The sequence below is a fragment of the Ammospiza nelsoni genome, chromosome 3, assembly GCF_027579445.1.
Source record: "Ammospiza nelsoni isolate bAmmNel1 chromosome 3, bAmmNel1.pri, whole genome shotgun sequence".
NCBI classification, from domain to species: domain Eukaryota; kingdom Metazoa; phylum Chordata; class Aves; order Passeriformes; family Passerellidae; genus Ammospiza; species Ammospiza nelsoni.
The window spans coordinates 68,871,103-68,897,521 of record NC_080635.1 but is presented as its reverse complement, the minus strand read 5'-3'; the positions used below and the strand labels follow the sequence as shown (position 1 = coordinate 68,897,521).

The following is a 26,419-nucleotide window of genomic DNA, read 5'->3' as shown; positions in this document are numbered from 1 at the left end:
TGTCATTTTAAACATCAGAGGAAAATGCTCCCAGCACAAGTAGTGGCTTAGAACTTTCTGTTTTCAGACTTAAGGAGATGCCAAAAATCTGCTAGTATCTCCATTTGGAGCAAATATGCTTTTTAAATTCCTGTGTTTGGAGAACAGTTTTCTCAGGAATGGATTTTAAGGGTCATGGTCTCTTTTGCTTGTTTTCTCCAACCTCTTTGTTTGATTCTTGATTGTGGTAAGCATTCCTTGAATACTTTGAAATGAAAGAATGGAGAACAATTTCTTCTTTGTAGTGTTACTAGAACAACACCACATCTTCCTGACTCTCATGGAAGAGGGAACAGTGAGTTTAGGTTGCCTCAGGCTTAAAAATTCTGATTGACCTTGTCGAGTCAGGTATGTATTTTAAAAATATCCAGACCACCTGAACTAATGCTGACTGACCTGAACACCTTGCTAATGACTTTGCAGTGACAAACTTCCAGCAAAATCATTAACATATTGCCTTACTCTTTTATAAAGATTTGTTGTGATTAATATTTCTTTTAGAAGCCTAATGAATAGATTTTAATGACTTTTCATTTTAGAGGTGTATGTATCATGTGGACATATGCTGAAGTGAGTGTGCTAAGACAGGCTGAAAAATAAATATCAGGTTTGTAATTAATGCACTGGAACTGGGGATGGTGAATATTTCCTCTGCTAAGTTGCCCATATTGATTCAATTGTAGGTATACAATCCCAAAGTCAGGGAGATATTTCAAAACTGATGAGACAGGAATTCAAACTGCCTGATGCTGCCAGCACAACAAGCCACTAATGTGAAATTAGGAATATTTCTCTTTATTGTTCACACTACAGTGTTCCTCTGAAAAGGTCCCTGAGGCATTAAGGAGCTTGCAATATATCTACAGAAACAGCACATGACTTGTTTATCCTTACGTACATTAGGTTCAGAAAAATATTTTATCTTCAACTTTTTTTTGGCTTTTTTTGTTTAGTTTTTGTTTTGTTGTTGTTGGTTTGATAACACCAAAACATTTCAAGCAAAATACTTTTCTTTTACCTTTTCAAACTTCAGTTTAACAGGCTTGGGATTTGTTGCTGTTACAGCTTCAGCAATTTCTTGACCAATCTTAAAAGACTGCTCCTTTGTGGCTCCTTTCAAGAGTACAAACATGCTACAAGAAATCAGACACAGGAAGTGAATGCAAATCTATTCAACATAGTTCCTGAAAACCATACACTATAGTTTCCTGGTAGCAAGGCAGGGGTGTTATTTTGAGTTGTATTCTCCTTCTTCAGCTAGAAAAGCCAAAAATCTGAAAAACTTCAGTGTTCAGCATGAGCTGAGGAGTGCCAAAGGGCTACTGAATGCTGTGACAATCTGATGAGGCAGGAAATGGACTGCGCCCACACACTACAAAACTGGAGTTCCCAGGGAAGTATTGCAAAGAGCTCTGGTACACCATTTTTCCCCCACTATGGGAAGCAGCAGGATTTTACTTCCTTTCTCCAACTTTTTTTTTTTTAAATGAAAGCACTATGAATTCAGTATCTTTGAAATATTAAGTCTTTTATCAGATCCAGATGAAATCAGTCACTGGATTCATAAGTTATTAAGAAAGGACAGCCAGACAAGCTTTGTTTCCCAATGGCTGAAAAATTATCCAAGTGTGGAACAGAGATGGATATGCCTAGAGCATGGCTATTATTTAGATGAAAGACTGACTGAGAAAATGTATGTCAGGCAGCCTAATAATATCTCTGTATGCTCTGGTGGCTGCTTTTGAATTGTATCCACTTCTGAAGCTTAAAACAGCGCCTGCCTCGAGGTGCAATGCCTACTGTTATACATACTATATTTTCAAAAATAAAAATGGCATCAGAAGCAGGCACAAAAATAATAATAATTTGGTAAACTAGATTTGTATTAATTCACAACTGAAAAAATATTCCCTCCCCCCTTTCTATTCCACATAATTTTCAAAAGAAATGAAACCTTTAAAGTACTTAAAGAAACCTGAGCAAACTCAGTATTATTCACTTTGCATATTCTGCAAGGCAGTAAGAAACATCCAAAGAAGATCCACATACCCTTTTCAGCATCATAAATTTGTCTTGCTGAGACAAAAGCAAAATCTATCTATCTATGAAGAACTGTTATGATTTTAAAACATTTCAAGAAGCAGATCATGAATTACCTGTCTGTATCACCATATACAACGTGAGCACCCCATTTTTTTGTATCATTCACCAGTTTAATGGCACGCTCCAATGTTTCTCTGGCTTTGTGGACAATGCTGTCTCCAATCTGCAAAGTTAGATTGAAAATCTTTATTCTACTGCTAAACCAAATACTAGCTCTTGGTAACTACAGTCTAATCATGCTTGATCTTGTTATAAAAATCACTGTGTTGAGATAATATATTTTATTTAATGGTTTAAATACATATAATAAATAAAAAGGTCGCTTAACTTACCCCAAAATAACAAGAACTTAAAGAAAAATGATCAACAACTAATAAGTATTAAAATAAAGGAGAATCTGTTTTAAACTTCTAAAGAAGTTTATAATATATATTAAAAAATCTATGGAGCAAGACAAGACTGCTCAGGATAATTTTCTCTAGTTTTTGGATTCTGCCGATTCCCATGAAAACGAAATAAAACCTACAATGTTTTATTTAACTTCCACTACTAGAACTGTAATCCAATCTACCTTTGGAAACAGTTCTACAGAAATGCCAACTCCAAATGCTTCTTTACAGGAAGAAGACAAGCTTTATATTTTCCTGGAAGATCAGAAATAAATTCTAAGTTGCTGATTTTCAGTACTACTAATAAAAGCAGCTTTGCTGAAAGTATTTAGCTTGTTTCAAATAATAATATTATGTTATCTGACTAGTGTCTTTCCAACATTTTAATACATTTTTACCCGCAACCCTTACCTCAGTGCATGGCATTCTTCCAGAAAAATTAGCAGCAGTATAGCCAAAAGTAAAATTAGCTATATATTTAAGACCCAACTGACGAGCTTCAAGCATTCGAGTCACAGCCTTGTCATGCTTATAAGCCTTCATTGACTGTTTCACCATTATCCTGGTCTTCAAGATTTCTTCTAGCATCCTTGGCAGCACACCCTTTCTTACTGATGGCTGCCATAAAGGGAACAAAGAAAAACATGGTGTTAGAAAGCCCAACAGAAACAGTCAGGAGTGAAATCAAACCCCAGAACTGTTAGTTAACCACTGACAGGAAGACAAATTAACTAGCAAGATGCCCCAGCCACCAACAGTTTGGCCTTTCTCACAAATATTACAAGGAACCTAGAATACAGGCAAAGCTCTTAAGGACAGAACAAATATCTTTTTGTTCTTTGTATTCATCAGCCCTGCTGATGCAATGTTTAGATAAACTTATTAACTAAAATGGGACTTCAATATTTAGCTGTTAATTCTCAAAGTATTAAATGATGAAGGAACATTATCTTTTAAAAATTCTGCAAATATTCTTTACTTTTTGTTTTACATTAAATACAGGTATGCTGGTGATTGCCTAAATATTTTTAATAGCTCCAGGCCATATTCATTACACATCAGCCAGCAGGACACATTACAAAATGAGAACAATGGAAAGCAAGTCAGAGACCCTCATTTCTGAAATCATTACTCTTTTTCTAAGAAAGCATTCTGCTATACAGACAGGAGAAAAATGAATTGTTACACACAGATAATTACTGTTTGATCCCCAAACTGCACAAGTAAAATACAGTTTAATTATAGATGAAATAAGCCTTCAGTATAAAGGAAAGCATAGAGACATTTTACTTCCTGAGATGCCAGAAGTTCAGCACTGACAAATAGCAAAAACATTGTGAAATGAAAGAATGAACCTCCCCTTTCTGTCAGCTCTTAATGCAGCAAAATATAAACTACAATATCAATTTGATCTTAAGTGAGCCAACAGGCAGTGAAAATGCTGTCACAGGGCACTAACATCATTACCTTGACAAAAGCTACTCCACTGGGTGACACTGTGATATCATGTCTAATCTGGTAGAGTAAGTCAGGAGGTACTCTCAGAGATGTACAGCCAAATTTGAATGCATCATACCTAATAAAGAGAAAATTTAAACATGAAGACAATTCATTCATTTACAGACTAATCAAGTGAAAACATCAGCTCACATTAAAATGCTAATAATGCCAGCAAGGACAGAATAAACTCAAGTGTAAACAAACACAACATAATTTCAAATTTCTTAGCTACATACAGAAGGTTCTAGGAACAAAGTAGTAATAAACAGCTAAATTCCAACACATGCATAATTTATAAATTCTGCTCTGTGTTATGAATTATTACCAAATACTGAATTAGTGGAGGTATGTACTCAGTACTGTAATCCCCTATGGAAACCATCCATGTTTACCAAGTACCACACTGCACTTTCTTCCTACAAATTCAGAATTTCAAATCAAGAACTTGAAAACCTGATGGTGACACCTAGCAATTACTGCAGGCATCTTTCCATTCTTCAAAATACTGTTTTACAGAGGTAATTATAACGAGCAGTGAGATCTTTCTCCATTTAACAGAGTAACTGTTAAGCTCAATAAAAGATAAGATGCTACAAAGAATAACTCAATTGTACCTTTTAATTTTTAGTAATTAGAACCAAAGTGAACTACAAGCGATACACAAACAATCCTAATTCATTAAGGAATAACCCCAGTCTAGTTTTGAAGACAGATGGTGGATTTACAGTAATTTTAACTTGTTCTGAAACAATATTAAAAACCGGCATCACCACAATAATCAAAGAGGTGTACATACACACATGCACAGAGTTGTTTCCAGGGGTTTTTAAGAGAACAGAGTCTAATTCTATATTTAATTAAAAATACATATTGATTTTTATATGTATGTGTATAACATGTGCACACACCCACATGGTAGATTTTTATCATCTGTATTGTGTAACAGAAAATGGTGCTATTCATACGTGCCCACTGTTTCCAATGGCAACCAGGGGTTCTCAGTACTTCAGAAAAGACACTCAAGTATCTACAGAATCAAAGATCATGAGAAAAGAGTAACAACTTACTTTCCTAAGTTCTCAACATGTCCCAGGCAGGTAGAATAGCAGTAGTTGTACGCTATGACAATGGAAGGATACAAGGACTGGAAATCCAAGACAAGAACAGCGTTGCTGTAGAAGCGGGACTCGGGCTCCATGATCAAGGGAACACACTGTGGGGCTTTCATCTGAGCTCGCTGCTGGACACTGGGAGTCACAGCAATGTAGTTCATGGGCTTTGCAATGCGCAGCATCACCGACTCCACACGGTACTGCAAATCAGTGTGGGTATAACCATTGGCATCAAAAGGGCAGAGCAAACCTGCATTAACTAGTGCAAACACACACTTGCATTGCCTGATTTTAAAGTACAATTAACTACTTTTCCAAAATAAACAGCCATGCTCTTAAGGTATATTTTAATTGTATTTTATATCACTAGATCATCTTCAGGTGCCTTCCAACCCTAACTGTTCTATGGTTCTGTACTCTGTATTACACAGAGTAGAACTTTTCCACCTGTTTCGTCTTCACTTAGCCCAAATCGTTGAAAATTGAGTACTTTTTATATATGGAAAAAATAATCATCCAACAGGCTTCAACAATGTATGTGGATGGCCATACTACTGTCAGTGAATGAGCATTTGCTAAACTGTACTACTGTCAGATCTGCAGATCACTGAAGAAAACAAAGTCTAATATGCAGTAAATCCACTGGGTATCCTGCTTTCTCCCCGATACCACAAGCAGAACAGGAAGCATAAAACAACAAACCCTGTTCAAGATACCACAAAATGTTGTATGTGTAGCTGGCAACAAGAGAAAAAAACCTCAGCCCTATTTATTTGTGTAGTACTCAATGCTTTAGTAAAGGCTTTACAAGTACAAATGGGCAGGTATGCACTGTGTCCATTCAGAACAAAAACCAAAATAGCTGAAAACATAATACATGGTGTGAAAACTACATACATGGGTGGCAAGGGACTGAAAAATCCCAAAATATCAAAGAACAATTCTACATAATAGTAAAATCCTGTGCTTTGTAAAAAATCACTATTAAAGACCATCTGCCTGACACACTATGTATTCAATCATTGTACTGAATGGGTTAGATATAATTTCTTTAACCTTGAAATTATAAATGAGCTTACAGAACCAACAGCCTTAACAAGATCCTGCACCTTAAACAGAGGTTGGGGTTTGATGTGTTGTTAGGGAGCAACATGAACTGCTATTGCTGCCTTGCACTAATTGCATATTAATTTGTGTCCAGTGATGAACATGGATGTATGACAAGGAGGTCAGGGACTGGTTCTGGCAAGAGGTAGATTTTGGGTTTTTCTCTCTGGTTTTCATAGCGTTGTAGAATTTAGGTTGTTAAAGACCTCTAAGATCAACCAAATCCAACTGTTAACCCAACGCTGCCAAGCACCACTGTACAGGGATGGTGACCCTGGACAGCCTGTTCCAATGTCTGACTATCCTCTCGGAGAAGAAATTTTTTAAATAAATACCCAATCTAAACCAGCCAGAGATCAAATTGAGGCGATTTCCTCTTGTCCTATTGTTTCTTATTTTGGAGACTGACCCCCACCTCAATATAGCCTCCTTTCAGGGAGTCACAGAGAGCATTAAGGGCAGCCCTGAGCCTCCTTTTCTCCAGGGTAAACACCCCCAGCTCCCTCAGCTGCTCTTCACAGGACTTGTTCTCCAGAGCCTTCACCAGCTTCACTGCCCTTCTCTGGACTCGCACCAGCCCCTCAATGTCCTTCTTGTAGTGAGTGGCCCAAAACTGAACACAGGATTAGAGGTGTGGCCTTACCAGTGCTGAGTACAGAGGGACAGCCTGGTGGTGCTGGCCACATTGTTTCTGACAGAGGTCAGGATGCCATTGGCCTTCTTGGCCACCTGGGCACACACACTGCCTCATGTTCAGCTGCTGTGGACCAGCACCCCAGGTCCTCTTCCTCTGGGCAGTTTTCCAGCCATTCTTCCTGCAGCCCTGCATGGGGTTGTTGGGCGCCAAGGGCAAAACTGGCCTCAGCACATTGACCCAGCCTGTCCAGATCCCTTTCTAGAGCCTTATTACCCTCCAGCAGAGCAACACTCCCTCCCAACTCGGAGTTGTCTGCAAACCGACTAAAGGAGCACTGGATCCCGTTGCCCAGATCATCAGTAAGACACAAACCAGGACTGGCCTCTTGTTTGTTGCCCATGCTGAGCGCACTGGTGCAGATGCACCTCAGCTGGGCTATTGATGCTACCACCATTTTTTAGGCAGGGGGACAAGCCCTAATCCCTCTCAGGGACCATTCTCAGGTGCATCTGTGGTTCCTAACACATCAATAATCCTTTTGCCTTTGCTCCCATGTGGATCTCCAGCCCTTACCTCCACTGAGACAGCAGACTAAGGACTTTGCTAGGACACTGTTTCTCAGCCACTGGTGTGATGCTCCCCGGTTTATCTCTAGTGAGCCTGATCTTATTCCTTTCACCCTCCAAATCAAGTTTAAAGCTCTCTCAATGAGCCTTGCTGACTCCTGTGCAAAAACCAGCAAGTTCTCCAAACATCTGACTAGTTATCTGAAATGCCTGTGACCACCTCTTGTTAGATTTTGTTTAGTCTACTAAGAAATGTTAGAGATGGCTTAATACAATAAACAAAAATACTTTAAAAAAGTTATTGTAAAAGTCAATGAGAGATTTGAACATGGAAAAATGAAATATCTGAAATCTGTTCTTATTATTCCATTTTAACATGTTTTTCAGCTATGGGGGAGTATCTTCATAAAGAGTAGTGACTCTTCCGTGTGAAAAAAAAATTATTTGAGGTGACTGGGATTTGTTGCAAGTGCCATTTTTTTTTGGTCTAGAAAGTTTCAATGGAAACAGAACATACGTGCACAGAAGGGAAGAGAAAAGAACAGTCAGGATAGAAAATGCAGCATGCTTCTGTTGCTCACTCCCACTCACAGACATCTGAGAAAATGACACGCAGAACAGTCTTTGTGGGCTGCAATCATGACAGTTTAAGCATATCTATGCTGGCAGTATGCCAGTCCCACACTCCCTGTCCCTAACTGTGCATTTCTCTTCCCTTGCTCCAACAGTGGTATTTTCTAATAGTATGGTGAACCAGATCAGGGAGCTAAACTGGCAAATACCTGCTGAATATTGCCATGGTTCTGCTGATGGTGCCTGCCAGCCTGCTCCCCTTTCCCCCCAAATACAGGGTCATTACCAGAAAGACCAACAAGAACCTGATTTGAGTCAAGAGATGACACAGGCAATTGCAGTCTAAGAAAAAAAGGTGGCTAAAGTTTTTTAATAGCATTGAATTGTTAAGGAAACTGCAGCTTCAGACACTCCTGTATCTTGCTGGCTTATGATAACAGAAGAGTTGTAACACATGACAGAGCATCTGACTCTCATTTCAGGTGCTGCTCAGGTCTCACATGTTGCCATGAAAGCAGTTCAGTTAGCCCAGTCACTCACAATCTGGGCAAGGAAAGCTTTTGGTATTACTGGAGACTGCTGGGCTCCCAAACAAAGTACACATCTTGCTCTGCTCCCTTTTCTCTCTGATGCTGGTATCAAAATAATAGAACCACAAACATCTTGCATGACATGTATTTAATAAAGCCAGAGCCCCTCTTGTCTTAGTGTAAAATCTCACCCAGAGGTCTGCTGCACCAGAAATGTCACTTAGAACATACTCAATGCTGCTTTGTCTGCTCTGAAAGAAACTAATCTCATATTTCTAAAACATGGTTAATTATATTTCTTAATGTTTTAGAAAGCACTCATTTTCAGTCTCGTGTAAGTGTGAACAATACCAGCTCAAAGGGAAAGCTTAGTGCTCCTGAAGGCAGTAGAAGATATTCACTGGTGTGATTACATTTGGGGAACTCTATTTTTAACACCTATTTTTAACCTCTGAGACTAGGCAATTCCAAAGAAGCAATAATAGATTGCATGGTATTCTTTATGTTTCAATTTCATGTTTATTCATGTTAACAGCCTTCTGTGACCCTATGAAAATACACATATGGACTGAGAAGTTACCAAATAACTAGAACATTTTGTAAAAACTATTTTGGTTTTGTGAATTATAAGGAGAATGAAGTCTTACCTGGGAGCCTCTTGTTAATACATGTAAGAACTGAATGCCAAAAACTCTTGCCATTTCACTTGTTCTGTCAATCAAATCCAGTTTGTCTAACAAGAGGAGATTCCCACGAACCCGGCTAACATAATGATCAACCATTTTCCATCTGTCAGAGTGAACACCTCGTTACAAACAATCAGAAGACTGCTGCTCTTTCAACTAAGACAAATTATTTTTATGGTAACTTGTAACAAAACAGCAAATAAAATTTTCCTCTAGAACACTTTCATACAATTCTTTCAAAAGTGTGGCATATGTAAATATACACTTAGGTATTCTAAAGACATACACACCTTGTGTTACAGCAAGCTACTGTTAAGCACCTTGCAATGACTCAATATATCCTGTTTTCCTCACTGCCCCAAAGAATTACCAAAACAGACACAACTACCCTCTCATCACTTTACATGTTTTTTAACTGGACCTTTGTGGAAACATCCTTCTGTATTAAGAATGCCTACCACAGCTGAACATAAATTCATAATTTCAGTATAAATCATGTTTCCACTTACCTACAGAAACCTTTACAGAAATTTTATGTATGTCACAAACAACGTGCAGATCAGTATACAGTTTCATAAATTGTTCATATCACATAATACCAAATTGCTTCAAAAAGAGTGAAGCTGAATGTGATACATGTCACATGAAGGTATTTTTAAGCAGCTATAGCTACTGTCTTAACATTTTGTGCACTGTTTTGTAATACTTTTAAGCCTGCTTGACATGCACTTGAAGTAAAACAGAAGCCTGGCAGTTCATTAAAAGCCCTTCTAATGAATAGCATATACAAAATAGAATAAAGACATTATAGAACTTCAAAACAGTATACATCTATTCAGGTATGTTGAAAATGTAACTGAAAATATTTCACTGTAATATTGAGGGTATAACTATACAACAGAATATCCAAGTAAATAAGCTCATGTTGCTGTATATACACTGCTCTAGTACCTAAGCTAAATTGATTATTTCTTCCTATTGTGGCTTTATCTTACACCTATCCAATGTTAAGAATCTGGCCTTAAAAACAGCAAACAAAATGAATTAATAGATCATTACCTGTAGACATCTGCCTTACTGTCAAACCAATCAGACAGAACTCGGAATGTAAATAAAGGAAAACGATGATGAAGAACATGAAAGCCCACATTTTCAAAAGTGTAATTTGTTAGATTCACCTAGGAAAGCACAGTGGACATGTCAAGATGCATGATAGCTCTCATAATTGAAAAATCTCTACTTCTCAAAAACTGCAAGAACTAGATTTATTAACTTTTTGTTAATATTTTGTTAAAAAAGTTAGTCTTTATTCTTAGAAATCCCTAACTATTTACAAGTCAGGAAAAAGCATCCCTTATCAATTGAAAAGAATATGCAGAATTAAGTAGTTCATAAAGATCAGGTCTGAACTTGGTCAGAACAAGATTTGTAAAGACTGGGCTATTTGAGTATTAAATGGAAAGTTATAAATGGAACAAAAAAAAAAATCCAAACCAAGAAACAAACAAACAAACAAAAAAAAAACCCAAAAAAACCCTGACAGTTTAAAATATGCTCAAGTACTTATTGTACTAAAAGCACCATACTAGACAAATTCCTAAAACAAGTAAGTTGTTCTCAAAACCCACAAATTACTGAAAAGGAGTATCATTAAGAAACATTAATGAAAAATAAAGACTTCAGGTCTTTACAGTTTAGAGATACACAAAATCTATTCTCAGAAACTGACAAACCACTCCATTTGAAAAGGTGTCTAAAGAAAAAAATTGTAGAAGTTACACAAGTTACATGAAACTTCCAACTAAGTCTGCAATAATTAGAAAACTCAGTAAATCAAAGCATTAGCCTTTTAAAAAATTTACCTCATGTCTCATCATTCTCCATATATTCAAGACAATTCGCCCAACAATATTTATTTCACTCATTGTATCCGCTCCATATTCATCCAGCTCAGTGGCAAATCTGTTCTCTTTATTTTCATCTAAAGACATTAAAGGAGAATCTATTTAGACAAGTTATAAGACAGTCAAGACCAGATCAAACCATCCCTCTTCCAATTTGTGCTCTCCAGAAAAGTAAGAATTCATAAAGATTACTGCTGTTTCCACAAAATTATTTATTTACTAGTCATCCACACAATCTTTACATGAACCCCCCCCACACATTTTTCTGCTCTTGCCCTTTACAGAGAACTCTTACTTTGGTTTCACTGAAATAGTGTCCAAGGCAATATATTCTCCATAGTGAATATATTGGTTATGCAATGCTGAATGTTCCTTGAGCTGCACATGCAGTAGTGCACAACATAAAAAATATAATTAAGAAAAAAGTAATTTCTGCTCTAAGGAGTTTATAACTCCAGGCTTCACTTGCAACGATCTTACACAGATTGAACCAGGTCATGGGAGAGAAAATTCAGTCTCTTTCATACAGTATAAGCAAACCCACAGCTGTGGGAGTAAGTAGAAATAACTTCTGCATAGCACAGGGAGAAGGAAATAGGAAGGAACCAATGCAGATACAGAAGCAGCACTCTAAATCTTTCTGTGAGACAGCAGTGTCTAAAGTAGAGAAATATATCCTCTTTCGCCATCCTTGATTTTTGTCATGCTTTGGAATACTGCAGCACAAGAGAAGGCAGTCTTTTTGGTATGCCTTTCTTTAAACCATCTTTTTCCCAGCCATTTTAGGTCTACAGTTTTGGTGTTTTGTCCAGAGTTTACAAAGATGTTTTTTAAAATGTACCACACAGACTAAAATCCATTATGAAAACATACTGATCCTCAGGCTTATTAGTTTAACAGGAGAGAAATCACTTCAAGGCAATTTACTCACAATTCTAAATCCATACCCATTTTTTAACTGCTGGTTGCTTTGTATTCTACCAGCACTCATTTATCAGGTACAGCACAGTCTGTACAGTACCCTGATAATAAAGAGCAGAACATTTTGGACACAGAGTGTAGAAGTGTGGATACACACTGCTTTGCAATAATGATCAGAACTGAACAATTAGATCCTCAGACAGTCATGAAGCACATTTACCCTTCATGACAGAAGTAAAAATTGCCTGAAATGCTGCAGAATAGTTGTGAAACAACATAACACAGACTAATTTTGTATGTTGATCTTTAAATGTGTCCCATATAAATGAAAATATGGTTAAAAAAACCTATTTGTCATTTACTGGCCCTATTAGTAAATCCCAGATCCTTGACAAAATTTAGCAGACCTTTTGTACACTTCATTAAAATGCATACTATCTTTTTAACCTCCTTATTGTTTCAGATTTTTAAGGAGAAAAGCCAGCAATTTATCTTCCTGTGTTTGGACGGAAAAAAATGCCCCACCAAGTAGCAACATTTTTTCTTGTGCTTTTCTTCATTTCTACATGCTGGATCTCCTGTGAAAGTGAGGAACTTGCCTTTCTTCCCTTCCTTTTTTTTTTTTACTGGAAGTAGAAACTATTGGTTAGTTCTACTTTCTTCAGTGTCATCCCAGTTCTCTTTTGATTTGTTTAGGGGATTTCCTATATTAATTTTGCTTCATGTCTTGCTGGTAAAAAACAGGCAGCAAAGTATACTGTGATCACAAGGAGACCCACTGTCTGATGAACTCTGCCTGTGATGAGCACCACCATATTACAAAAAACCTGCGCTACTTTACAACTGGTGTGGGAAATGTGTCACCAGAACCATGTAAGCCTCTTTGGGAACTATGCTGGTAAGAAGCAGAACAGGACATTCCTCCTATTTTTCGAGTGCATGAGATGAAATAAAAAGAAGTCTCCTCTCATCCTCTCTTACCCACTCCCTAACTTTGAGCTGTGATGCAAAGGAGGAACCAGGAGGGCACACAAAAAATGCCACCACGCACAGGCATAGTATGCACTTCTCTTGTGATGATGTGTCCTATGACTTATGAATCGTTCACTTGTAAAGGGCAGAGGCAGCATCAGACTCAGCCAATAAAGCAAAACCAGAGAGAAGCCCAGCTTTCTTTTTGTTAAGTTGAAATCACAGGAAAGGAAAAGTCCCTTCCATCTCTATTGCAACAAGAGGTAAGAGAAGCATACTTCTTGAAGGAGCAGTTCCTGTTCTGAAAATACAGCATGTGAAGAAGGGAGGGAAATGTGAAGCACAGGGGTTGGAAAAGCAAGAGGAAGACAGATGGGGTCAAAATCATGGACAAGGAGGCCAAAAAGCAACAGAGAACACAACAACTTGCACGTATATGGTCATGCATGCAAGACATTTATGGCATGACATTTCTGGGAAGAGCTCATCAGTGTAAACATTTTCTCATCTTTCTGCTGCAATTCTGTCAAAACAAACCAAACACTTACCTTAAAATAACAGCAGTTCTTAGAAACATTTTTAAGTGTTATGTATTCCACTTATGAGTATGCATCTAGCAGCTGGCACAGGAACACCTGCACTACAAACACCAGGGCTGTGCAGATCATGCCTGGGCTCTGCATGCTCACTTGAACTTCATGTGCAAAAATGTTACGGGCTACAATCCTGATTTCCTTCACTAGAACTGAACCCATGTTGTGTGGGGCTTCATGGTTGTAGAGAAGGAAACCTGACTGTGAAATACATGGGGACATTACCATTAGGAACCATACAGTTCCCTTTCTTCTTTGAGGACCCATTCATGTGTATCCCAAAATCATTAACTTGAGGAAGAGCTTATGTCAGGAAGATGGGTACTATTAACAGCTTTGCTCATTGTTTGGTTCTGTATCAAATACAGTGCAGACAGAGTAGTCCTGCAAGACACCAACTGTGACTCAGCCTTTGAGAGCAACAGCAGAGACACATGTCCCAAACTGAAGAGATTGTTCAGCCATACTTCTACAGTGGAACAGCAAATCTTTGTGATTATTGGTGGCTTTAAGAAACCTTTGACTACAACACTTACTGCTCCTCTTAATACAGACATTGCACATCTTTAGATGTAATGGGTCAAGAACTTTTCTGAACATCCTTCAGTACCTTTGAAGACTGTACCCAGAGGTATTATATTGCAACTAGTGTATCATCTCAATTTGAGCCATCAGGGAAACTGAATAACAAGGTTCATGCAATCTGCTGTTATTCCTGAAGAATAAATTTGACAGCTTTGTCCTGAAGAAAGAAACTTAGGGGCACTGACAGCCTGTTCATATTTAAACTATCACATGATCCTGTTTTCATATATGAAGTATTTAAAAATTTACCAAAGTTCAATTGTCAACAACATTTAACTGAAGATGCAATTTTTTTTCTTGTGTTTTCTTGTCTCTGGGAGGACTCTATAACTCAGTTCTTTTCCAGATACATCATAAGTATTGAAAGCATCAAGAGTATACAAATATTCAAGCCTCAAAGAAGGACTGTGTGAACACAGTGCTGCTAAAACAACATATTCTCCTGGCCTGGCACACAGGACAACTACATAAAAGATGATTCCTGTGCTGGGTATGCTCAAAGATTAAAGTAGCCCAGTATTATGTTCTGTCATGTACTCAAAGGCAGGTGCTTCAAGATGGGGGAAGCAGCTGCTGATACTCTCCCTAAAACTCTTCCAGCTTCCAATCATTTTCAGCTTCCTGGGCCAGACATTATTTTCACATATATCATAGCTCCAAATGGATTCTTCTTGCAAGAATTTATCTCCTTTTAAAGCAATGTACACTATAAGCATTTGTACTATCTCATGACCAGGAACTAAAGAGTTCAGCAATGCTGAGACTAAAAATTAACTTCTATTCTGTAGCTGCCACTTGCTAGCTTCACTTGATTTCCAGTTCTTGCATTGGAAATAACCATGAAAACCCAATCTCTATTTCCCTTTACATCCCTCAATATTTCACAGGCTTTTACTGTTCCTACACTGTTTTGTCTCTTCTGGAATACCAAATTACTAAATTATTAGACACATCTGGATAACCCTTCTCATTTTTACCAGTTCCCTAATATCCACTTTGATGGGAAGAAGGTTATGAGGAGGCTACAACCTTGGTATTTGAAGTACAAGCACACTACAGATTTTTACATTTTTTACATATACATTCATTGCTTTATATTTTCCTTGCTCTGTAATTCCTAACATTTGCTTTTGCAACCATTACAAAGCAACAGGCTCAAGTTTTTATTAGAACAATCACAGTAATGGACTTCTTATTTCATAGCAATTTAATTTCTGTACAGATGCTTTTTTCTGTACAGCTGGCAAAACCAGCTTTTTTAACTGTTTTGATCTTTAAAGTCTCCCTCATCCACATCCCCCTGATGACTGCAAAGAGCCAGAACAAATTATTGAGACACTTTTTCATTTTATAAAGTTATCCTGACTCTTCTCAGGTACGACAGAACATTTATTTAGCTGTTCACTAACTCCATTCTTCAGAATGATGGCTTCTATTGATTGACTAAGTATAGGCACTATGCTTACCATTCTCATCCAAGTTTTCCTGCCAGTCTAAACAGACTTTTTTCTGAATGCTGGAGGAAAGCATCAGCACTTGGACCCAATAAAACTTGCCCAAAGTACAAGAATGGTCATTGAAAGTGAGGATTTTATTACAAAGCTGTCCAGGACAATTGCTGCTCAGGAGCATTTTAATGTTCTTGTATTACATCCAGAGAAATCACAAATGATGATTATGGTAGGTACTCTGAATGGCTGGAGCCAAGGAAAGCAAAAGAAGGTTTGGTAGCAGAAGCACCTCTAAGAACTGAAACTTAACCCACAACTATAGAATATAAGTCCAGGTTCATGAACACAGGAAGTGGAATATGCCACAAATTTGAAAATTCAGAAAACACCAGGGGTATGTGTGATTATACTACTAACAACACAGGAGCAAGAACAAAAAAAAGTCTTTCTGAAGGAATACTCTGCATTTATTTTTTAAATTTGTTCATAGATTTCAACTTGCTTCTACTGGAACTGAACTGAAGCCCTAAACAAATAACATACCTGGCACACGAGAAATCATCTGGCATAAATCAACATTCAGTGCTGCAGCCCTCTGTAAGAGATATCCCCAGGAATGCATCTGGACTTCATAGCCTAGCAAAATGTCTGGGTCATATCTAGAGAGGTAGGGGGAGAAGAAAACATGAGCTTCATATAATTCACAAAAATATTTTCCATGAACAAAGTATAAACAGGATTTCATTCAAATTATGTTGAGTTTAAAAAAGGCGCAGTCATAATCGGTTTCTATGAAAGCAGCATCTGGACTAGGAGACAATATTCAAAGCAGGCAATCTTTTAGGGTTTATAATAACATTCAATGGCAAAAACATTTAGAAAGGATATTTTCACTGGAATTTTTTTTCTTGGTCTTTACAAATAAAGAACAAAACTGAGGTCTCATGAGGTTTTATTGATGGCATCAGGAAGTATCAAGCATTAGCTGAAACTTAGCAGCATGAGACAGATGTGCAGTGAATTATAGCCATGCCTATGGAAGAGAATTTGCCAGTAGGTTAACTGGAATGTTTACTGATAGTATTGTGTCACACATAGTGCAGTATAACTCTGAGTAATCAGAGGGAACTTCAGGTCCTAAATGATCACCCCTTATTGTGAGTTACAATTTGTAGTTGAGTGAGAGCTGTCTAAACTGAAACAGAGAAAAGCAACTGTATCTACCAGTTCTCCTTAAATACCTTTTTCTAGATAGCCTTCTTTCTAGACGACACACAAGAAAAACTTATCTTATGCCGTATCTCTTTCCAGCTGGAAAATCTAACTGGCTCAGGTATGATAATAAAGTCAGAATTGACTTCTGACACAATCACTTCCAGTCAGGCTCAAAGTAAACCTCACTTGACCGGACAAAAAGTGTGGCTTTAAAGACAAAGCACAGGCAGGAGTTAGCTCAGAGGAGCCAGTATCACCTAACTTTTGAGCAGGCACTATTAAAGCCCCAAGTCATGATCTGGTGATTTGGTCAACAGCCTAAGAATGATTTTGTTGGGCAGAAAGAGACCGGACAAAGTAACATAAGATATCTGTTATTTTTACAGCAAGGAAACAAAGGAAGTTTCAGTGGGATGAATAGCCGCTTCCTGGTTAGACTGAATGATTTTTAAAGTATTTTCCAACCTTGATGCAGCAGGCACTACTCAATACAACTGAATGACATCAAGGCAGCTGTGAGGAGGTAGAGGATGGATGATGGGCTGAGGATCCTGTACACCACAGTCTATGCCCAACTCTACAACAGGGTACAGGCTTGTAGACCTTAGTTTATGGAGAGAGTGGGCAGGGGCCTTGGATTACTAACAGGAACTCTGTACTCCTTGCATCCATGAACACATTAAAAAAATACAAACATTTCTTGACTGTTGAATACAGAACACCCTTTCCCTGAATACTCAGTTAGTTGTATCACAGACATTACAAATGAAGCTTCAGACTTTATCAGGAAAGTGTCTTCCTTGCTTATGTGTCCTAGCCAAAGGCAATGACAACTCACTTTGAGTTGATACTAATTACTTGGAGAATAGCTCCAAAAAACAGTTTCTCCACACTTCTGCCATGGACACTGACCTTCTATGAAAAATAGTTGAATGCTGCTACTCATCATGGCTGTCTCTTTATTAAAATTTGGGCTTTTGGTCAGAAGTTGCAAAAATCCCCTTTATCACCTACTTCTACTTGTAAGGGAATGGTTTTGATACAATTTTTACCTAAAGCAGGGGGTTCTAAAGCAAGTTTTTGATTTCTGCCATTCTACAGAAAGTAAAAGAACTAGCAGTTTGAATTTGGGGGATATCTTGCTATCTGCTGTTCATGTCAAAAGAAGAATTATTTGGTTTTGGAGGTGGAAATTTACTGCTTCCAGGAGTGGAAGCAGTAAATTTACTCAATATGGAAACCTATTCTACCAATGGTACAACCCCAAAGCTACTTGGAACAATTTATGGACAAATGACTCAAACTAGCCTGCAGTTCGTTCCAGCAGCAGAACCAGTGACAAAAAGAGTTAGGACTGCTGGCTGCTCTGCTCAACATACAATGATTGTGAAATGATGCTCAAAATTATTAATAGCTCAATTTCAGCTTTGAAATTAAAAGGAATTATGCCATGTTTTATACAGGCATAGAATAAACATTATAAAAATTAACATATTTTCAAATTAATTATTGTAATAACTAAACTTTCCTGGTCCTAGCATATGGCAAATCAGTACTGATTAATTAAAATTAGGGAAGTAGTCATTTGTTATCATATTTGAAAACTGGCATCACATAATTCAAAATGGAGAATACTTGTAGATTTTACACAAGACAAGGCATTATGCAGATGGGGTCTATGATAGATGCAAATGTGAATCAGAAACTCGTGAAGAACTGCTTAAGAAAACATAAACCAATATTCATTATGCCAGAAATTTGCTTTCTCTTATAAGCCTATTCTGAACAGAAATAAGAACTGTTTGGAAGCAGCAAGTTGGTGAAGTTTGTCCTTCATCAACTGATGAAAGATAGTTGCTTTGGGTTGTAACTTGCCCAAAGAGGGCATTACCTTTCTTACTTCCTACTTAAACAAAATTAGTGGGCTATTATATTACTACTGCAACTGAATATATTTTATCAATTCTGGAGGTAATTTTCCCATTACCTTTTAACCTAGTGAACAAAATGTCCTCTGTAATCCATCTGCATATAATCTCAAGAACTGTTTCTCTAGTATCCTTCAGATTTGAAGGTGTTTTTATAGGACAAGACATAAAAGCTCTTTAGTTTATGATGTTTTCAGATACATGCTTTTTCTTCTAGAAATAAATTGTGTCTAACTGAAGTATCACATATTTTAACACAATTCTATGTAAATCCACATCCAGATTGGAAAGCTTATTAATCGAAATATTTTTTTAAAACTCAGTCTTGCTCATCCAGGCCATTAGGGATCACCTGTAATTGCACATTACTGACTTACAGGCTATCACTTTACAGCACATTACTTTGCTTTTCCATCCCAACTAGATACCACCCATGTATTAAGGGGAGTGTCTAATGTCAGCTAATTTTGGCATCTCAAGTTTTCTAAACTGGTCTCTATTGTCATTGAACAAAAAGGCCTCTTCAGGTGAACCATTCTTTGTATTTTAGTCATCTCTTGCAGACCAAGATCCTATTCTGTTGAACTCTTCTGGTGAGGAAAGCTAATTAGACACTGATTGTGAAGTACAGATGTTTAAGTTTCAGTCAGATTACTTATACAAAGCTATCTAAATGGAAAATCAAGGTAGAGTAGCTAGCAAATGGTGAGATCAAATCTTACTGTGAATTTCCTGTAATCACAGTCCTTTAATGTCAGTTGGTACATATTTAAAACTTGGATCCAAGTGGTATCCTTCTAAAAGCATGAAAACCAATAAACATACTACTGGCAACTCAGTAGTTGCTCAGATACTGCAGTAAGTTACACATATATGTATTTTGTATGTACCTCTGTATGCATTCCCAAGTGTATCTCAATTATCTCTGAAGGAAAAAACAAAGTAACATTAAACTGAAGAACTCCTTTCTACTAAGTAACACTTACAACCCCAAACTCCGGCACTACATACGCCTAAGATCTACCTTATGCAACAGGTTTAAGAGACCTATCAAATTTCTTGCACCTAGTAAGAGACAATATTGTTTCCTGCCTCTATGTTGCTTGCTCATGAACTACATCCCAATTTATGCTGCAGAAATGCCCTCTCCTGCAGCCCAATCTCATGTACCAGTGGTACCAATGTACCAGTGGCACTTGCTGAGACTTCCTGTGGTATTCTATTTGCTAATAGAGAAGAAGAGATGTCTGGAGCTAAAAGAGTACATTATTCTGCATGGGAAGATGAACAGGCAAACCCAAAATTTAGCTGATGTGAGAGCTTAGCTGAAGTGTGACTCTCTCACTCACTTTCTCCTTTTCATGCGGCGCCACAAAGACAACAGGCTGTGAGCTAAGAGGACAAGTTTTATCTTTCATCCTCCTGTCTCACAATTTTTACAGTATACTATGAAACTGGTCTTCAACATCAATTCAAGCTATTTTATTAGAAGAAATTGTAATGAGACCAGCTGTTACACCTGCAAGAAACTAGTAAACTGTAATACTGATATTTGAAAGCTGTTGGCTAGGAGTAACACGACAGGAATAAGAGGTGTGCTTGCCAACATATGCTCTTTTGTTAAAAGGGTGGGCCCTGATACTGCTTTGCATGCTGTTGCCAGACTTTCTGCAAAGATGAAAAGCAGCATTTATGCTGGCAGGATTTAAACACAACAGCATTAACATTCAACTCATACATGCTGCAGAGAAAAGAAAGGCGATTATTTTCCTTTCCAGCTAAGTTGTATCTGCTGCTATGACATCTCTTCCTCTTTCTCATTTGATGATTTTGTGAATGAACACTAAAGCTCCCAGTTATACCTTCCCTTCTCTTATGTGTCTGCTTTTCCTGACTGCTATTTTTCTTCCAGCTATGATTAAGAGAAAAAAGGAGGGGGAGGGGAACCATGCCAGACCTATGATACAGACAAAAGCAGTAACTGTGCATAGCAACAGAATGCTTGGTGACTCAAACACATAACTGAAATTTCTGAAAACATTTTTCCAGCTTGCCTTAGACAACAAAAAAATCCATAAAGTTGATAGAGGGCATTAGATACATATTTCTACAGGAAAATGTCACTGATGAAGATGATACTGGCCTGGAAAAAGAAGGTTAGATTAGCACATCTCTATTTTAAGAAGAAGACGTTGCTAGAGTATTTACAGAGGAAGAAATATAATGCACTGTATCCAAACAAAAAAATTCATTAGCATTATACATCTTACAAGAAAAACACTATAAAAATATGTAAGTATTAAGCATTAGCAGTTTAATACAAAAATGTTATCCCCAAAATGTTTATATAAATCTTGTATTATACTCCGTTCATGTAATTCTAATTCAAAAACTACTTCAGTTGAGACAAGGAGCTGTGGGTGTTTCTAAGTTTCAAGTAGCAATGAACCTACTAATCTTTGTTTCAAGCCTGCCCTGTTTTCACATCCTCTGTTTGTCTGAGAGATGGGGATTGTGCATTCCCACATGAATTCCCCAAATTTTGCTCCTCTCACACATGCAGGACCAGCCCTTTTCTGCTATCTGGTAGCATCTGCCCTTAAGGAGAAGCAGAACAATTTGCCCTAAAAGTGAAGGAGAGGCTCAGACATTTAATTTCTCTTTCATGGGAATCCACTGCTCCATCAAGCTTGCACATCTCTAGTTTTCCTATCTAGTTTTAAATCCCATTGCAAACATTCTTGTAGCATTCCATTCCACCTTCTCCTCCTCCTCAGTCAGCTTTCCTGTGTTAGGGAAGTATGTAAATGTGTTTACTTTTTTTCCTGCCTTTAGGTTCAGAGAGATGGCTCTTTTACTTCCTCAAGCAGAGAGATTCTTCCATTTTTTCTCCCATCTCATTGCAGCTGACACCTTATGATCAACAGAGGATCTGTTCAGGAAAGCACCTCAGGTAGTACAACAGAATGCTTTAGGACAGCAATACATGTCCAAGCTTCATTTCAAGAAAAAAAAAATCCCCTCTGAACGTTCCAGAGAGCCTACAACTTGGATGTCTCTGCTTCTAGGACATCCCCAGCAACTGCACAGATTAGAAGGATGTTGTCTCTCAGCTGCTTTATGCCAGTTTTGAGCTGAAGCCCATTTTTCTGGTTTACAGCCAGAGGACAGTTTACCAAAGAAGGGAAATTTGGACCTATGCAGGTGCAGCTCCCTCTCAAAGTCTAAGACAGTTGTCAGGGTACCAAAAACCAATCTAATGATGCTTTTCTTTTTTACAAATCTGTGCTGTTTGTTCTTCCCTACCTCTTCCAAACTCGTATTTGTGGCTCTTCCTTTCTGTCTGTTTCCTGACTCTCAACCCTCAGCCTCAGTATACCTAATATCCTTCAAAATTAAAATTGTCTGTGAATAGACTTTGGTATTTATGCTTGTAAGTACTTCTATTTCACAGGTTAGTCAGTCTCAGTAATAATCTCCTAGAAGCAGAGGTGCTTATTCTTCTCAGTATCTGGACAAGTCTGTGAGTTTGCAGTATAGATGAAATCACAGATCACAATTCCAGGGAAACAACCAGGTCGTCTTCTGGTCTACTGGAACACAAGATTATTTATTTCTGTTTGCCAAGGGCTCTGAGTTAATCAGAGACAACATCTACTAATCCACAGAAGAACATTTAACCTGGTATTCATCTCATGGATGCCAAGGTATTAACCATACTGTGGTCATTCAGATCTAGCACAGCCTAAACAACTTCACAGTGAAGGTATTAACTGAATCCAACTTCAGTTTATTTATTCCAGAGAATCTTCTGGAGCAATACTCATCTTCAGTCAACAAAGAGTAACTTCAGCTTTGCTACAAAAAGTTTGGGAAGCACTCTTCAGAGACAAAAACCTAGTCAGACACTGATGAGCTATGAGTATTGCAGAAGTTATAAATTTTCCAGGAACACCCTTTCCTTCATCTGTGTGCTGGAAACAATGACCCAGAATTCTCTACATGGCTCTTCCAGAGTTTACGTGTATTGACAAGAAGTTACAGAATCAACCATTATTTATTTTCAATAGCCAGGATGGAAAGAAAACAAAAGGCCTAAACAAGGAAGTAGAAGGCTGGAACCAGAAACAAATAAGTATGTTCCACAATTTCACATATATGGAATAAGAGGAAGAACTAGGCCAACTACTAAGAGAATGAGTAGAAGTAGGAACAAGAATTCTTAAAGTGGACTGTATAAGATAATTCCTCCTGCAGCCAAGATCCTTTCTGTTCCATGCTCCAACAAGTTGATAAAGTCTGTTCCTGATATTGACAACCAAGAGTGATTAGGCAGTCTGTCATTCATCATGCCAGGAATCTGTAATTTCAGTCTTCCACCCTTCCCTCCAGTTGCCCAAGAGGCCAAGAACATGAACGAAAAGCAGGCTGCAGTCATGCTGGGCATGCTGTTCACTCACAAGAGCCTATTATTGTCCAGCCTAAAGCATGTATCAGAATATAAGATACTGATACAATTCTTTGCTTAAAATTAAGGTGATTTTGAGTGTTGATCCATGAAGTTCAAGTGATAATATTTCTTAAGTATAGCCTGATAGTTCTCTTTCTCTAATCTATCAGACCTACTATTAAGTGCATCTACCAGAACAGCCAGAGCACCTAGCTTGTGCTGGAAAAAAATAACACTAAAAAGGTAAACAGAAGATTGTTTAAAAATAATTACTATTTTTCATTAAAGCTGCTTGCTTGTTCATTTCTCATTGAGGAAGTTTTTGCACTACTTCTTAATTACACGGTTTTACCATACTTCCTCCTTCAGTTAAAGCTACTCTGGGCCTAGACACTTGTTTTGTGCTTAAGAAAAACAAAACACTAACTCCAACAAAATTTCTCCTTTTTTTTGCCCAGGCTACAGAAAATAAACGGGGAAAAAGAGCAGCAAACTGTAGATGTGGTCCAAGTTGCAAAAAACTTCTTTTTTCAAAGTCCATCAGAAGTTTGATAGCTGAGTTCTAGAGTCGTGAGGGAAGGAAACTAAGATGATGACAATAGTCTGTCTCTCCATTAATAGAGCAAACTTTTTATCTTCCAGGAATACAAGTCAACTAACTCAATCTTTATGGATGAAGTTGCTCCATCAAAAAGATACACTTGCACACGCTAGAGAAGATCTTATTAGCAGAGATTTCTCAGACAGCAACCTGATACATTCCATCTTGAAGTACACCAAAATTGTTTGTTTTTTTTCTTTTTGTTCTGTAATGCCTTCAGCACATACAGATATAGAAGACTTCTGATCTTCAGTGATAAACATATATTTTAACTGCTGGGTTGTCTCTCTACCATATTCTTTCTGTCCTGTCACGTTTTAGAGTTCCACACAACTGGTGGAGAATTCTTCATGTACTGGCAGTTTCTCATTCCATGTTATTTTCCTAAGTTTGATGGAGCACTAGATTTCCAAGACAGAGAAAAATAATATTATATTCCTTACCTGAATTTTGTCTTCTCTGAACAGGGATCTGCTGCTCTGTCAGGACCCACCCTGTGCTGGTTGCATTCAGCAACTCTTTTTGTATTCTGGCTTCATGGGGTTGGTCAAAGCCTTTCTCATCAGAGGTTTTCTGGTTGGAGAGAGAAAGAATTGCAAATGTACTCTGCCTAGTTTGTTTTTTTTTTTTTCTTGTGCCTCTATTCCAGCAGGGTGACTCAGAGTTTAAATCTGTTTGTTTTCCTTGAAATTTTACAGCTTTGCACCTGTCAGTAGGGTCTGGAGAGACGTCTGTGGTTCCACCTACGCACCAGGCGAGAGGGCTCCCGAACAGGCTTCTCAGCCTCGGTGGAGAGGGGGAAAACCAGCAGTTTTCCAAGTTTGATGGAGCAGGGGATTTCCATTCAGAGAAGACAAAACTAATCAAGGAAACTGATTTTTTCAGTGAACCCTTATTTTAAACTGCAGCAGTTTCAGTACCATGCAGGTTTTTTTCTGTCTTGCCTCAGAGTTCCTAGAAAACTCTTCCTGTCTGAGGGGTTTTCTGTAGCTCTCAGCACTCTTAATATCTACTGTTCTGAGAGTTTCAGAGAGAGATGTGTAATGAATTCTGGGGTTAACAGGAAAGTTGTATGTTGAGAAAGATTACTTATATGGCTGATAAGTTTCAAGATTGTAATTCAGCTGCTTAAGAGGATCTGAATGTTCTTGCTGTCAGAGAAAAGGAAAAGCAAAAAGTATTTTTATTTGAAAGACCACCATGCTTGTCCACTCTAGAAATAAGCCTTTGAGGGAAACAACAACAAAAAAAATCAGTATTTGAAAGACTGGCAAGGGTTGAAGGAACTAAATCTGCTGTTCCAAGCCTGAAAAATAAAAGCAGAACGTACAGATATGCTACCTTTTTACAATATTCACTACTTCCTGGAAAAGAGTTCTTTCATCAGTAGCGTAACTGACTTCTAGTCCTGTAACTCCAGATCTTGTAAGCAAGGGGGCTTGATCTCTGCTCCCTAGAAAATAAAAGTAAAAAAACCTGTTACAATTTAGAAGGAATTTCATTACTTCAGTCAACAATACTGCTTTAGAATAAAACATACGACCAAAAAGAAGAATGGAACACAACTTATTTTTATCTTTAATAATTATCACAATTAATTCCATGAATTTATTTTCTTCCTCTTGGGTGGAATAATTTTTTTCTTTTCACTTTGTAGAATTCTGCCATAGTGGTAATCTTGCACAGATTCTCAGACAGAAACAAACCCGAGTCACGAGAATTTTCACTATTTTACATGCACAGGAGTCTAGCTCCTGGAAAATTACTCTTAATAAGAAATATTAAATGACTATATGACAGCTCACACACTGTTTTTATGCAAAATATAATTTTAATTGCTATCTCAGAGTAGTGCTTTGCAAAATGCCTTACAGAATGAAAATGCTTTATAACAGTATAGCTCTTTTTTTCCAGCACACTAAGTTACTGACAGAAATGGAAAAACATGACCAAATGCTCACTTAGTGCACATTAAGAATGTCCGCATTGATAATGTCTGAGTAATATCTGAATTTGTATGCATGTAGAAACTCAGCATTTGCCTTCCATATTAAAAAACCTTCTTTAAATGAATAATGCACAACACATACTCTGTTTTCTTTACACAACAGGTAATATGAGCTCTGTTACAGTGACAATGCAGATTTTAGGAACTGGAATTTTTAAATGGCATTCTACTTTGACACATTCTTAAGAATTAAGAAAAGTGTGCTTTCAGAAATAAATGTTAAAACAAGTACTGCGACTTACAAAGCAATAATAACACAAAAGGGAAAAAAAAAGATGTATCTCAATGTCAAGTCACTCCACAGGGAACTCAAAAAGTTCTAACCAATAAAGTATTGACAGCACATATCAATTAAAGCAACAAATGTCACAATAACATTTAAACACATCATTTTATTTCACTAACAAACCAGATCAGAACCTTCATTTTTTCAAATATCATTGGACATTTACAGTTCTTGATAAACTATCAGTGGCACACACACCTAGGGAGCCATAGTGGCTATACTGTGGAAAAATCTCAGTAAGGTAATAGAAATATATTTTTTAA

General features: G+C 37.5%; 1 protein-coding gene across 1 annotated transcript in view; it reads right to left on the bottom strand.

Annotated features, from left to right (window-relative positions):
• REV3L (REV3 like, DNA directed polymerase zeta catalytic subunit) overlaps positions 1 to 26,419 on the bottom strand; it is a 113,134-nt gene that overhangs the window by 8,507 nt on the left and 78,208 nt on the right. The window contains exons 18-27 of the mRNA XM_059467995.1: positions 25,204 to 25,315; positions 16,212 to 16,327; positions 11,105 to 11,223; positions 10,302 to 10,420; positions 9,204 to 9,345; positions 5,099 to 5,343; positions 3,999 to 4,107; positions 2,943 to 3,149; positions 2,196 to 2,305; positions 1,058 to 1,172 (exon numbers count right to left, since the gene is read on the bottom strand). Coding sequence (XP_059323978.1) covers positions 1,058 to 1,172; positions 2,196 to 2,305; positions 2,943 to 3,149; positions 3,999 to 4,107; positions 5,099 to 5,343; positions 9,204 to 9,345; positions 10,302 to 10,420; positions 11,105 to 11,223; positions 16,212 to 16,327; positions 25,204 to 25,315 — 1,394 coding nt within the window. The remainder of the gene's footprint in view (positions 1 to 1,057; positions 1,173 to 2,195; positions 2,306 to 2,942; positions 3,150 to 3,998; positions 4,108 to 5,098; positions 5,344 to 9,203; positions 9,346 to 10,301; positions 10,421 to 11,104; positions 11,224 to 16,211; positions 16,328 to 25,203; positions 25,316 to 26,419) is intronic.